The 15760-nt window shown below is 43.7% G+C and overlaps 1 protein-coding gene across 1 annotated transcript in view; it reads left to right on the top strand.

The window, feature by feature from the left end:
• USH2A (usherin) overlaps positions 1-15760 on the top strand; it is a gene marked incomplete at its 5' end in the record, with an annotated part of 397572 nt that overhangs the window by 297921 nt on the left and 83891 nt on the right. The window contains 4 exons of the mRNA XM_079763761.1: positions 1041-1209; positions 5104-5325; positions 11904-12127; positions 13657-13864. Coding sequence (XP_079619887.1) covers positions 1041-1209; positions 5104-5325; positions 11904-12127; positions 13657-13864 — 823 coding nt within the window. The remainder of the gene's footprint in view (positions 1-1040; positions 1210-5103; positions 5326-11903; positions 12128-13656; positions 13865-15760) is intronic.

The raw sequence follows: 15760 nt of genomic DNA, 5'->3' as shown, positions 1-15760 counted from the left end.
GAGCTACCTGAACCACCACAGGGATAGGCTGAATTTAAGACTTTGAATTTATTTGCTCTTTCATAACTTTTCCAAAATCAATGAAGTACTAAGCTAGTGGCCCTTCGGAAGACTGGGAGATCCCACCTTCTTCTGCTCCTGTATTGAGCTTGACTCAAAGGTTGGTGCAAGCTTACAAGAAGCAGTGAGCGAAAGGGAAAGGAACACCTTGTACAGAGTGGTGGATTGGGCTGTCACAGGAAGGCTCTATCCAGTTCACATAACGTGCCAAGTATAGATTCTGAGGCTACACTTCAGGGTTTCATTTGTTCTGCATACCAGGAGAGTATCAGTTTCTCAGACCTCCAGTGCATGCAATTAATTATTTGATTGTTCAAGCACATAATTTCTTCCACAGCTCCTGGAGAAAACACACATGGTTAAAAGGGCTTGTCGAAATTAATTTCCATATAAATGTCTCTTTTTAATGTGACATATATATATACACACACATACACATATATACATATATATGTGTATGTGTGTGTATATATATATGTAAATGTTGAACTCTTTTAAGATCCCCTTGTCTGAAGATTGGGTTCATAAATACATGATCATAATAATTATAAGAAAAATGCCATTTATTTTTTAACAAAAGAAAAAGAAAGATCAGTGAGAGTCAGGTTTCCATAGATGTGGAATTAAAATAAACAACCATTAAAATAAAAACATATACATGAAGGAAATCGTTCATTTATAATTCTAAATCATCTTTCCATTGGAAGCACTGACATTCAAAATGTCATTCATGTTTATGGAATATTCTGAGAGAGCACAAAGCATGGTTGAAGGCTCAAAAGCTACATTATATCAACTAGCATTTAGGACCCGAATGATGCTGGGAAAATGTGTGTTTCAGTGTTTGAATTTTTATCAAACATATGCTGTATTTGGTCTCCTAGCAATGTCTGTTAGAAAATGATTATGTCACAGAAGATATGGTGGTATAATAGTCTTAATTAACTGATATTCCTTTGAACTTGGCTCCCGACCTTCAGGTTTGCTGTGCTGGTGTGCTCCATGACGCTCAGCCCGGACACCACTGCTGTGAGGAGAATTATATCCCTTTGGTTCTGAATTCAACGGGAGTGTGCTGTGGCGGCCGCATACAACAGGCACAGCCAGACCACCACTGCTGCTCAGGGTACTACGTTCGAGTTCTGCCAGGTGAGCGTTGTCTCGGGGATACCTGGTCATCCTGGGAACCAGAAAAAGCAAACACCTCCCCCTAAGACATGCAGTCACTCACACATAGCCAATGGCCGGCTTGAAACATCTTTTCTTTTTTAAATATATTTTTATTGATTTCAGAAAGGAAGAGAGAGAAACATCAGTGATGAGAGAGAATCACTGACCAGCTGCCTCCTGCATACCCACTTCTGGGGATTGAGCCGGCAAGCCGGGCATGTGCCCTGACCTGGAGTCGAACCGTGACCTCCTGGTTCATAGGTTGATGCTCAACCTGGTTCACTGAGCCACGCTGGCCGGGCACCATAGCTTTTTAAATGACTGTTCCAGATATCTGAAACTCTTATTACTGCTGTTGTCGGTTGCTTTTTTATCCTGGAAAAGCCATTGAGAACAACTTTTTGTTTCCCTGCCACCTAACTTGAATGCCTGTATCTTCTTTAAGAGCCCAGAACTAGAGATGGGAGAGAGAAAAGAAAGGTGCGTGTTTGGATGCCCCCAAAATTCTGAGTGCTCTGAGACATTTAGTTTAACAGAAAATCTATGCCAGTTACCTAGTTTATTCGATGCTGTTCAGTGTCCCTTGTGTTTGGTGTACTTATATCCATCCAAGGTGTGTAAAATGAAAAATTATCTCACCTAGTATCTCTGTGAAACACTGGACCAAAAAGGGAAGGTGAAATGATCAAATACGATGCAAGTTTATTTAAGGCTGAGGTCCTCTATTCTTCATAAGTGTCCCTGAGAGTTTATAGAAAAATCTGTCTTTGAAGCAGGACTTATTCTGATTCTCACCAAAAAAAAAAAAGTGCTTTCATAATTAAATAACTTAATCAACTAGATTTTCCAAGTAAGAAAACAGGATGTGATGGGAATAGAATTTTGTAGATTTCAGTGTCAGCTTCCGTGTACTGCAAACCACAATATGAGCAACTAATCCAACACTGCCAAAGGCTTTGGGATACATTACACTGAAGGAGTTTTCAACTATAGTTCCTATCTCCCCTCCCCTGAATAACATGTCCTTAAAATTGTAATTACATAGATGAGAGAGAAATTTTCTGTTCTCCCAGCCTTCAAACCAAAAGACCATAATAGGCTTTGGTCTAAGTTTAGCATAAAACTACATGGTAGTGTTTTCATTTCTAAGTCGAATTAAAATGGTTGCTGTTATTTGCTGTTAACTGTTCAAACTCTGAAAAATATCCTCTATCCCTTAAAATTGATTTAAAAAATACTTGGTTGCGTCTACCACAGCTATGCACACGTAGGAGACTTCTCATTTCTAACACAGAGTGGCAGATTTCAAGCTAAGACAACAGTCTAGGTTTGTTCTATTTCCAAATAAAATTTGACATACTTTTCCTAAGAATGGAATAAATCCTGGAAGCCCAACGATTATTTATTAATATTATACAAAACTTTTTAATTTTTAAAACAAGATCTTTTAAAAACCTCCGTGATCTAGATATTGACACAGGCTCACTCAGACCTCACGCATTTGGGTATCTACCAGATGTTGAACAAGGCCCACATCCTTTTAAATCGTCCCTCTTTCATAGTATTAGAATGTCTATACCATGATGTCAAGAGAAAAAACACACACCATCCTGTGGGAACATCCAAGTGTTTTGCTCCAATCATGAATCTCAGTGTAACTAAATGAAGAGATGATCTGGTGACCTCTATGCTCAGCCACTGGTCTTTGTTACCTAGTTTAACACTGTTTACATCAAGAAAGAAAGAACACTAACCCCCTAACTATCTTGTATGGCAATGCAATTAAAATGTAATCAGTTGTCTGCCTGTTCAAGGCTGGGATGGGTGTAGGCATTTGGATACGTGTAGATGAGTTTGATATTTATAGAGGAGTCTGAAGTATTGGTTAATAATACTTAGTTTATTTTTTCTCACAACTTTGCTTCATAGCACCCACAACAAAGAGCAACAGAGAAAAGAATGCTCAGGACTCCCCCTCTTTTTTATAAATATGCTAATGACCTCAAGCTAAGTGTTAATGCGGGTCATTCTTTGATAAGACTTAACAATTAACAGTTGAGACCATGGGGTAGCTTTTAGAGAGAAAGCATTTTCAAGCCAGTGGTGGAATAGATTCGTTTTTTTGAGAGGTTAATGAGAAGGTGACTGATCTTTGAATCTTAGGTCTAATAGGCCTTTTCTGAGAGGAAAAAATCAGTTTTACTTCTCATTGATGTAATCCACATCCTTTATTCTTCTGTCAGCAACGCAATAAGATTCTGAGGGATTTGGGGAACTATGGCTAAACTATCCAAACCAATTATTTGTTCTACTCAAAAGTGGTTTTTTAAAAAAATGGTTGGTTTTCCCCAATATAGACGCGTCTGCTGTGTTTTCTCCTAAGTGATGTTTAATTAAGTGGTGCTGCCCCTGCACCACGTGACACATTGTGTTACAGGAAGCTCGCCAACAGGGGGCACTCTGTTCCAGAGCTACACGATCTAAGAAATAAGGCAGCTACATTTCAGACCAAAGTGAAGAATCCTTTTATGCAGAGGAACATGAGATACAGTAACTGTACTCTTCATTTCTTCTTCACTGGCCCCTAGTAGTGTTATCAGAGACTTCCCTGCTGCGAGGGCTAGTGGGGTTCTTACGTACCACTGGCATAAGCATTTCCAGGGACCCCCATGGGAGGATGGGATAGGGTAGAGTCCTTGCCCTCCTATTACACTCTTTATATATCTATCCATAGTGAAATAGCGTCCCACATTTTCATATCCTTTTAGTAAGTGATTTGTCTTGCTGTGACTAACCAAGTCTTAGCATTTCTTGACCTCACAAAAAGATGAACTAATTGATACGAATCAGGGAGTTCAGGACTATACATTTGTAAAGCAACCCCAACTTAAGAAGGTTTGGCAAGTCATTAGCCAGATTGTGTAAGTCTTGTCGGGGCCATGGCTTAATAAGATCTGCCAGGTTGGTCATCATACTCACATCCCTTATAAAATATGAAGGAATACAGTCCAAGGAGAAAGGTGTGTTTGAGAAAGGGCAGTGCAGGAGAGGGGCGAGGGTCTGTTAGAGATCCAGGAAGGAGGAAAGGAATGAAAGGAGAGGAGGAAATCAGGGTTCAGGGGGCAGGAGGGAGGTCAACCCAGAGTGGGGTCATGAGCTAGAAATGAAAGGTGCAGTCTGAATTTTAGATCCAACAAGCTGCTCTTAGTCCTCTCTAAGGCATCCTTAAGGGAAAAGTAATATGTTTTGAACTCCTTGATTTCAGGATACCAGGAAAAAGATGGTTTATATCTCCAGTCTCCCAGAACATCCTGTAAAGGGGAATGTGGGTAGCGAAATTCAGTGTCTGCCACTGCTCCCCAAAATACTAGTGTGCTGATTTAAATACAGTATTTTTACCTCCTCTCATTTGATCAACCTTCCCATTGGACGTATTTTTTTTTTGTTAAATAAATACAGTGTGAAATTATAATCATAGCTATTGCAAATGTATCAAGAGTTCTTTCTGACTCTACCCACATTCCAAAAAAAAAAAACAACACAAAAACACAAGTTACACTAAACAGGAAAGTATTTGTAGACATACTTTCTCTGTACTGTCCCTGGGTCCACATCACCAGATCTAAGTGCTCCTTCCTTAGGGGCCAGAGGAACCAGATAACCTGTAAGCCGACATGCGTGTAGGTGAGCAGACACAGGTATTTCTATGTCTTTAATGCAAACACGTTGGAGTTGCAACTCCAAAATGTCAGTGTTGTTCCTAGCAGTTCTCTCAGCCAGTCGGCATCTGCAGGGTGAGTGCGCTACCGTTCCGTTGTGTCAGAGCAGATGTTCTCATCTCACGCGATGCTGGTTCTTGCCCTCCACTGGCAGGTGAGGTGTGCTGTCCAGATGCGCAGCACCACCGGGTCGCCGTGGGCCTGGGTGACGCGTGCTGCGGCCGGATGCCCTACTCCACGGCGGGCGCGCAGGTGTGCTGCGCAGGGAGGCTGCGCGACGGCCACGGCCAGCAGTGCTGCGGGGGACAGCTGGTCAGCAGGGAGGCCCAGTGCTGCGGGGGAGCAGACCGGGGCGTGGCCTACAGCCGCCTTCCAGGTGAGGGGCCTCGTCTGCCTTTCAGTAACGGAGCAAATGAGAAGCAGATGCAGCGAGAGGCAAAAGACAGCACCCCATGTTCATTCTTCACCAGGCCGGGTTCTGGGAGCTTCGTATGCATGAGCACATTTAATCCTCACTGCAAGCCTAGGGGCTAGGTACTGTTGTTACCTCCATTTTCCAGGTGAGGAAGCAGGAGCTCTTTTTTTCTTTTCTTTAAAATATATGTTACAGCCGAAACCGGTTTGGCTCAGTGGATAGAGCGTTGGCCTGCGGACTTAAGGGTCCCAGGTTTGATTCCGGTCAAGGGCATGTACCTTGGTTGCAGCCACATCCCCAGTGGGGGGTGTGCAGGAGGCAGCTGATCGATGTTTCTCTCTCATCAATGTTTCTAACTCTCTATCCCTCTCTCTTCCTCTCTGTAAAAAATCAATAAAATATATTTAAAAAAAATATATATATATATATATACATATATATATATATATATATATATATATATATATATATATATATATATATATATATTTTATATGGATTTCAGAGAGGAAGGGAGAGGGAGTGAGAGATAGAAACATCAATGATGAGAGAGAATCATTGATCGGCTGCCTCCTGCACGTCCCACACTGAGGATGGAGCCCGCAAAATGTACATGCAATTTCCTATGCCCTTTAAGTGCATTCATGAGCCCAGATTTCAGACTCACTTCTCTACTTACTTCCTGTGACACTCTGTGCTAGTCAGATATTTCTTAAGCAAATTGTGACATTCCTCAACTCCTGTGGATCCGGACGAGAGCTGGAGTTTCTCATGACAGTCTTCATTTCTGGCCATCACGGTAGACGGAAGGGATGATATTTTTAAAGAGAGAAAAAAAATCCCTCTTTCTTCTCTTGACCTTCCTACAGGTTCCACTGGAAATAGACACGTTTCCTCTGTCATTTTTGCTCTCTCTGCTGCCTCTCTCCCCTGTCGCCCCCGATGATTGTGGCCTTAATGACTTTCCAGGGCATCCATATGGCTCTCTCTTTATTTCCCCTCCACGCAGCAGCCCCGTACCTGCCGCACGAGGCTCTGGATTTCACGATTTCACTCCCAGGCCCGGCCCCTCTCCCTGCCTGGCCTTGTGTTCCTGCCACGAGACCGGGCTGGCTCGTAAAACGTCTCTTTATGTACTTTATTACTTAAACTCTTTTATTCGCCTGCAGGAACCCTTTAACAAAATCACATTGAATTGACTTTCCCACACCAAATCAAATCTCCCCGGTCCCAGTTCAGTTGTCTTTGTCAATATGTATTTTATAAATGGAGAGAATTAACAGATGCTGTCGGAACAGAAGTGCTGGGGCAGCGTTTATGCTTTTAGTGCTCTCTCCGGGCAGGCGGGCGGCGTAGGAGTCTCCGACGGGCGTCTTGGGATGGAAGCCGTGCCTGTCATTTCGGCGGATATGTATTCTTAACCATTTTCCTTGACCATATTTTAGGCCTCTTTATGGCTCTCTTTATTCTTAGTGTTTGCTTCTACGATTTTATCATTTCTGCCATTAATCTTGGGTTGAACTTGATTATATCCTTTCGTGTTAAAAGAGGAGAATGAAAGCCCCTCTGTTGGTCAGAGGAGGACAGGGTTTGTAGATGGGTTTGATAGTTGATATTGGAGTAAATGAGCCACGGTTGGTGTGGCTCAGTGGTTGAGCATCAACCTCTGAACCAGGAGGCCGTGGTTTGATTCCCGGTCAGGGCACATGCCTGGGTTGCAGGATCTCCAGTGTGGGGCATGCAGGAGGCAGCCGATCAATGATTCTCTCTCGTCATTGATGTTTCTTTTCTTTTTAATATATTTTATTGTTTTTTTTATAGAGAGGAAGGGAGAGGGACAGAGAGAAACATCGATGAGAGAGAAACATCGATCAGCTGCCTCCTGCACACCTTCTACTGGGGATGTGCCCACAACCAAGGTACATGCCCTTGACCGGAATCGAACCTGGGACCTTTCAGTCCACAGGCCGGCGCTCTATCCACTGAGCCAAACTGGTTAGGGCTCATCATTGATGTTTCTGTCTCTCTCTCCCTCTCCCTACCTCTCTGAAATCAATAAAAATACATTAAAAAAAAACAAAAACCACACAGGACAGGTTTTTCTGTTCGTCATGGGAAACTGATCACGAGAGACCTTTGGAACCTGTCGCCTTGTTTCTGTTATAAATGTCCCTGCAGCCTTTCTTGGGAAACTCTGAGAGGCTGTTGTGGAAAAGAACACGGAGTTTTCATGCCCTAGACTCAGACCTGAGTAGAATGAATGGCACCAGTGTTAGTTACATAAGATGGGATTTGGGGACTTTGCTAAAAAGGGACGTGCAACACAGAACTTTATCTTGGAAGGATGTATAGAAAGAATATTTCTCCCTGCCCGGGGGGGCTCAGTTGATTGGAGCATCGACCTTTACACCAAAGGGTTGTGGATTCAGTTCCTGGTCAGGGCACATACCTAAGGTTGCAGGTTCGATCCCTGGTCAGGGAGCTTACGGAAGGCAACTGATAGATGTTTGTCTTTCACATCGTTGTTTCTTTCTCTCTCTCCCTTCCTCTCTCTAAAATAATCAAAATATATCCTTGGTTGAGTATTAAAAAGAAAAAAAAAATATTTCACAGGAAGATTTCTATAACATAATGAATAGTGCTGTATAAATGCTACAGAATAAGTTGCCACTATTGGGGGGCATTTTTACTCCACCCCCTTCTTCTCATCATTGTGGTGGTAGCCATGGAGCCACCTACTGGTGAAGGCAAGCATGCATTTATTTTCTTTCAGTCTCTGCCACCAATTTTGTTTGTCCTAGGGTTAATCACAGACTTCTTTTATTTTTTCATTCCTCTAGGCCTAAACTGTATCCCTCAGCTAAAAGGTGGTTCTCATGATCAATCCCAGAGTTCCACAATGATTTGTCATATTCTAGACTCATTTTTTTAACTACAGTACTGATTTAACCTCAAAAGCATGATTCATAAATGCTGGTCTTTTTTTTTGTTGTTGTTAGAAAAATGAGCACCTGTTTTGCAGATTTAAGGATTTAGAAATTCATCAGGCCTATATGTTTATGCATGTTTTCATTTTCAGCCCTTGCCAATGAATAAGAATTGATAACATATTAGAAGTAGTTATGATACCAAGAGCCAAAAATTCTTTCCTCCACAGTGTTCTCAGTTGTAGCCAATACAGTGGAAGCTCTCCATTGGATATTTATGCAGTTTGGAAAGATACTCATTCGCTACACATGCTTTTTAATCTCAGAAGTAAACATCTAATATTTTAATAACTCGCTCAAAGAGACTCTCCACCTTTGTACAAATTAAATGGAGAGCCTCTAGATAAAAAAAAAAAAACCAATAGATCAGCCCATCAGTGATCCACAGCCTCTTTTTTTTCTTTGGGCTTACTCAAAATTGTGCGTTCGGTGTGCCGAAGGTCAAAAGTCAAGTGCCACATGTGATCAGTTAGGTAGGGGGTCAAAAGCGAAGGCAGTGCAGTTTTGGGAGATGGCCCCACTCGGAACCCGAGCTCATTCATGCTGACGCGATGCACCCTGGGACTTTCTCCCGAGCCCGCTCTGGAACATCTGCTCTCCCTAAGTGAGTTAGTGCGCGTCAGACGTCTTTATGTCAGGAGAGCGCGGTGATGGATGCCGGCTTCGGGAAAGGCTGCACAGAAATCTGGTGTGCCGTTCTGGCCATTAAGTGAAATTACTATTTAAATTAATGGCTCTGTCACAGTTTATCTGTGCAAAGAATGAACGCTGATTAGGGTATTAAGTAATTAGCAATTTATCACCCTGGAACAAGGTTGATAATAATTAAAGAAGTAATGGTTTACCAAAGGAACTAGAAAGGGAGTCACTTCTTGTTATGGGGGTGAAATCTAGGCTGGAAATTTTAATTCAGGGAAACGAACATGAAACTCCTGGTGAAAGAAAGCATCTCTCGCTCTCTTTTTATTTTTTTTTTCCTGGTGTAAAAGCTGTTCATTAGCGGGATTTTAGTTGGCCTGTCAAAAGTCCCTCAGAGCGATCCGATGACTGCTCAGGAGTTTGGAATTGGGTCAGTGTCTGCATTTTGATTTTCTGCGTACAGCATGGTGAACCCGTAAAGTGATCTGGATGGGGCCGGGGGGGGGGGGGGGTTATTCTGCTCCCTAAGGGGCCAGTTTTTAGAATTTGAGAATTTGATGGCTCTTTAAAATGAAAACATGAAGTATTTTAAGAAAACTGCCAGAGAAAAAAATAATAGTAAAGAATCCAAGGTGGCATTTAAATGTCTGATCTCAAGGCATCAGAAATACATCCAAATAATACAAAAACTGAAGTTGTGGGGTTTGTTTTGTGTGAGTGTGTGTGTGTGTGTGTGTGTGTGTGTGTGTGTGTGTGTGTGATTTTATCCCTCATAATCAAGACTCAGACCACAATGATAGTCCTGTTGTGTGCATTTATTCGAGAGGACTTTTCCTGGAAATGTTAAAACAACCAAAATTATTAACAAAGCACCAGAGAGAAACAGTTACCTTTTAAACCCATGACTTTGAGCAGTTACATTAGAACATGTTAAAACTCAGTTATGTTCAATGGATGTGGTTAACTATGAATACAAATGCAAATAATTGGAGATATTTTTAAAGTTGAAGGTCAGTGGGAGAGTTCTTTGAAGTTATGTGTGGGTAAGCATCCTTCTTAAGGCACATGCCAAGCCAGTGTCTAGATTCAGTGATTAAAAAACAATAACAAAAAGCCTCTTAAAACTCATTGGTCTGTTATTAGGAGTATCTTTCATGGCACGTGTGTTTGTACAAGGCCAGGCTAAACACGTCAGGAACCCATGGCACTTTGAAGTTGAGGTTCTTTATGTTACCAGTCGGGACGAATAATAAAACCCTAATTAAATAAGTCACCTCATTGTGCTACTATATACATGGATATATGTCACTCTATAATATGGTCACACTGTGGCGTGGAGTACGGGCACCTTTAATTCCAGCTTATTCTGACTCTAGAGTACTGTTTGTTTATTCAGGCTTTATCATTGTCTACATTTTTGCCACATCTCTTCCATGGTTCTGTCTCAGTGAGGTGAACAGAGTTGGTGAGACCGGATTGGGTGGGGGAGAGGAGTCCATTTGGTCTCGCAGGCACACGTGTCCTTCATGGATGCCGAGGTCGGTGATGCTGCCTCCAAGGTCCTTCTGCCACTGCCCCATCCTCTGACCCAGGTCCAGTGATGGTTCACCCAATTGGTGAGCATGCTCAGTGGGTGCAACTCTGTGTCATGAAGAAAGAACAGTTCTGCTGTGGCTGGAGTCCCAAGAAGCAAATATCTGGACCCTAGACAGAGCCAGGCAGCAACTTAGGAGGCTCACGCTGCCGCGTGTCCAGTTCCGCGGAGGCTGCCTCTCCCCTCTGTCTGGCCTCTTGTCCCGGAGCCCTAGGGTGGCCTCTCCTCCCCTGTGAATTCTGGAGATGTCCTGTGTCCCTCCGTTTTAAGGACAGTGGCACCTCATTTCTCGAACTTCATTCGTTCCAGAAGGTGTTCGAAAACCACATCATTATTTCCCACTAGAGGCCCGATGCACGAAATCTGTGCAGGAGTAGGCCTTCCTTCCCCCGGCTGCCGGCACCAGCTTCCCTCCAGCACCCGGGACCTGGGCTTCCCTCGCAGTGCTGGCTTTGTCTGGAAGGTCGTTTGGAAGGACATTTGATCTAATTAGCATATTACACTTTTATTATTATAGATTAGAAATAATGTAAGTTGAATGAATCTGTTCCAGACCCCCAAGTGATTCCCTGTTTTAACCTTTCTTCTATAAAGTACATGTCTATTGTACTGTTTAATTTATAAATAAACACTTTAAAAACAAAAAAGGCATGAAATGTACATGAAAACAACAAGAAGGAAAGGAAATGTATAGTAAGGAATGAAAATTCAACACTAATTATAAGCAGCAACAAAAGCAAAAAAAAAACAAAAACAATACGAAACTATTCACAGTATCCTGCGACGTTAACAGTGGTAAACTGACTCAGACTCGCGCCTTCTCTCCTTTGTCGCCTGAGAGGCACGTGACCGATCCCACAGGTGTCAGCAGGAAAGGGTTGTCAGGGTGAATTGTTCGGGAGGGGAGACGTTCGAGAAACGAGGTGCCACTGTACCCTTCCTTCTGCCAGCACATTTGATCATCGGAAAAGGGGAAGACACCTGGTCTCTGGTTTATGGAGCTTGGGAGAAGTTGGCCCAGATGAGAGATCTGGAACCCTTGCTCTTGCGTGTCCTTTAGCTAATGCGCGTCCAATGCTTTCGGTGAGAAAGGCCGCTCACTGCAGTTTACATCCCCTTGGTAGGTCCACGCCCCTGTACCATAAATGTTGCAGCCTCTCAGCCACTGCCAGGGCCTGCCGGTTTTATCCCCAGGCCTGCAGGGGAGGGCCATTAGGGGCAAACAGGGTGGCAGGGGAGCAGTTAGGCACACTCCACAGCCCCCTCCGCTTCCTCCCCTTTTCCAAACTTCATCTCCTCTCTGACCTTTGCTGTTGCAGGCATGTCCTGTTGCGGGCAGGACTATGTGAGTGTGGCAGAGACCAGATGCTGCTCAGCCTCCAGCGGAGACTCAAAGCCACATGTTCGGAAGAACGGCCGGGTGCCAGAGAAATGCTGCGAGACCGCGCTTATTCCGGGGAGCCAGGCCTGCTGCAGCGGAGTTGGATATGACCCCCTGGAATATGTCTGCTCTGACAAGGCTCCCACCGGAACCAGGACGACGGTAAGGGACGGAAAACCTCTCGGAGGCGCAGACTGGAGGACGGAGAGAGAAATACATTGTTTGTGGCCATTGTTCTAGAATGGGGATGTCAAAACTGCTGTGTGCATTATTCATTTCCGCATTGCATCCATATTAACACACAGCGAGCTCGCTGTGATTGATGTCATTGCAGCGAGTTCTAAGGGAATTAATAATGCTGAGCTAGCTGTCCTCTAGGAGCCTTACCCAGAGCTTCCGGTCAGGGCAGGACTGAAACACCTGTGTGCCCAGGAGAGCCAGGGCCTGGCGTGGTGCCATCTCATGCCCGTGGGGGCCTTGGAGGGAAACACAGGGAGATTCTGGCTGCTTCCCTCTAGCCCCTCAACCCAAACCCACCACTTTTCTTTGATAGAGACCTTAGATCCAGCAAATTCACTTAGTAACAAACAACTGTAAACCTACTTTTGCCCCACCCTGTATTGACTTGTATATATCCCTGTAAAATTTGGAATGATGAAATATTTTATTTTATGAGATTAAAACATATTAGTGTTTATCAAAATATATTTTAAAATCTAGAGATTCATTAGAGGCAAGGCTTACAAATATCCTATATAATAAATGCAAATCAACCAAACTGCAGAACAACCAGTCACAGTGATGCACACTGACCACCTGGGGGCAGACGCTCAACGCAGGAGCTTCCCTCTGGTGGTCAGTGTGCTCCCACTGGGGGAGTGCCGCTCAGCCAGAAGCCAGGCTCATAGCTGTTGAGCACAGCAGTGGTGGCGGGAGCCTCTCCCACCTCCACGGCAGTGCTAAGGATGTCCAACTGACAGCTTAGGCCCACTCCCCCCAAGGGCTCCCAGACTGCAAGAGAGTGCAGGCCGGGCTGAAGGACCCCCCCCCCCCCCCCACACACACACACACACACACACACGCACACCAGTGCATGAATTTCATGCACCGGGCCTCTAGTAAGTAAGTATAATGGCAGTTCATGAACTACATGTAGATTTTCACTTGGATGGGGTACTTCTTACAGATCATACTTTCCCAACAGCATAGGAGGTGTAGATCCTCAAATACCACATTTCTTATTTTCTCAAAAACTCCACTAGGAAAGTGTCAAAGTAACAATAATAAAATAACAATGACTGTTATGAATGATAGTGGATCTACTGAGCATAAGGCATTCCCAGATGCCCTTTGAGTCCCCCAACAAAACTGCTACATTTAATTTCCATTTTCTTGCTGAAGAAGCTGAGGCTTGGAGAGTCTAGGTCACTTGCTCAAGGTCACAGAGCTAGGGACTTGTTCAACTGGATCTTGAATCCAAGTCTGTGTCACTTCAACATAAATGCTCTTTCTAGCACACAAACTGCCTTCACTTCTCTTTTTTATTCATTTTGAGAGATTCATTCATGAACTTGATGGAAGATGTCATTAAAAGTTGTAGAACTTGACCCCATGTCTACCTAAATGAAATAGTAAAGTCCTCTCCCCTCTCTCTCCCCCCCCCCCCCCGCTACCCCCACCGCCTGGCCTAGGACACCCCCGAAGCGTGCGGCACTGTCTGCCCAGCGTCTGCGGTGGCCACAGCACATTGCGGCCGGTGTGACTTCAACTTCACCAGCCACGTCTGCACAGTGATCAGAGGGTCTCGCAGCTCCACGGAGAAGACATCTGTGGAAGAAGCGTGCTCCTCTGCGGAAGAGCTGGTGCACACGGGACGCGCAGACACGTTCTCCTTTACAGGTAACAGGAAGGATGCATTGCCCACGCCACGCGAGGGGTTGTGAGAAGCTGTGACATGCAGGTTGATTTCACTCTGACATCATCTTCCTTCTCGATCTGATAGCAGTTCATTCCGTCACCCTGTGGGCCAGCGAGTCACAGGGCCCTTAAAGGCACAATCTGGATTTGTTCAAAGTTAGCAGTTTAAATATTTTTAGTTTAACTTTAAACAAGGATGCAGGCTATTTTAAAGTAAACCTGTAGAGAATAAGGAACAAATAAATAAACAGTTCACCTTTATGCGGCAAGGGGTAGATGTTAAATGACGTGCTATGATACGCATTTTTAGTTATGGAATGACACTCTATGATATGCATTTTTGAAGGATTACTATGTTAGCTAGAAGTGATTGAAGACAAACATGTCCGGAGCAGTTAAGCAATTAACGAGTAAATATTGAACATCTATATCCCCCCAAACAAAACCCTCTGTTATTAGAAGACTAACCCCATATAACATACAAAATGATCTTGAGATACAAAGTTAAAAAAAAAAAAGGAAATTCTGCCAATGGGAAAAAGAGCTCTGAGAAAGAGATTACTGAGGAAAGGTAACATTTCAACAAATGATTCCTTTTGTGTAAAGTAATCAAGAATGCTTTTATGGACTGGAAGCATCTCTGAAATACTAAGCCTCACAGGAAAATAAAGGAATAAGGGCAAGAGATGAAAGGGTAAAAAAGAGAAGAAGGAAATGTAGTAGAAGAGAAAAAAAATGAGGAACTGAAATGAGAAATGGTGATGTGGGCTTGAAGGGTGGGAGATAACAGCTAGTATCAAGAGATGGTTTAATCTGCTGAGCAAAGAGGTTCAAAAGCACAGTGACCATCTGTGAGTGAGTGGAGGGGTGGGCACCTCAGCCCATATTCCGGGATCCAGATTCCTCCCACTTCGTGGCTCGTGGTGCTTGGGGTGCTGCCCTTGTCCACAGTTGCAGCCTGAGACTCCATTTCCTAGTTTTAACCCATACGCAGGGGACAAGACCAGCAATGAAGGCAGTGACTTCCTCTTTAGAAATTGATGCGTAAGGAGCTCATATCACTTCCCTGCCCTTCCCTTGTTGAGATCTCAGTCATGTGACCACACCAAACTGCAAAGAACACTGGGAAATGCAGTCTCTGACCAGAATGGAAGGGAAATCTGCAGACCCTCTGGTGGTCATCACAGGTAACTAGGGGTAGACACCATTTTAGCAGAGAAAATGGGGACAGAAGATAATCCCTTATGTTTGGTGGCAATTGACCTTTTATGAAGTTCTTCCATATAATTTAATTGTATTTCATTTTCGTGCTAATTCTATAAGGTAGGCAGGGCAGGGTTCATTGTTCAAGATGTAAGAATGTGGTCAAACAAGCCACGTGGATGGACTGAAAATTAATCTCATGTAGATGTGGAGCTAGAGCTGGTGGCTGGTTTGAATAGATGGCTGGTTTGGGGTCTGTCTCAGTTTTGCTTTGGTGGGAGAGGAGAGCAGGACACAATCATTCTTCTTCACTAACCACAATACGCTCGCTTTCCAGTCCTGCATCTCATAACAGCTGCATTATAATCCATAGGATGATCTAATCAAGTGATATTAACACCGTAAGAATTGGTGACATTTATAATGATGAAACTATAAAAGAAGGTTGGCAAACCCGCCCCCTGCAGGAGTGGAGGGAGCATGAACTTAGGAAGCAGTGACATCCGATGGGCATCAGTCGAGGGCTTTTCTTTTCGAATCATTTCTTTGGTGTGCCCACATTCCTCTGGTCAGAAAAGGTGAATTCTGTTCTGTGCCATTCCATATCTCTGCATCTATGAAACATGGAAGATATTTTTTTATGATTCATAGAATCAAGACATTAGAGTTTTATTT

Source organism: Cnephaeus nilssonii, assembly GCF_951640355.1.
Source record: "Cnephaeus nilssonii genome assembly, chromosome: 23".
Lineage (NCBI taxonomy): Eukaryota > Metazoa > Chordata > Mammalia > Chiroptera > Vespertilionidae > Cnephaeus > Cnephaeus nilssonii.
Note: the sequence above shows the minus strand (reverse complement) of the source record. Positions and strands in the feature narration are given on the sequence as shown.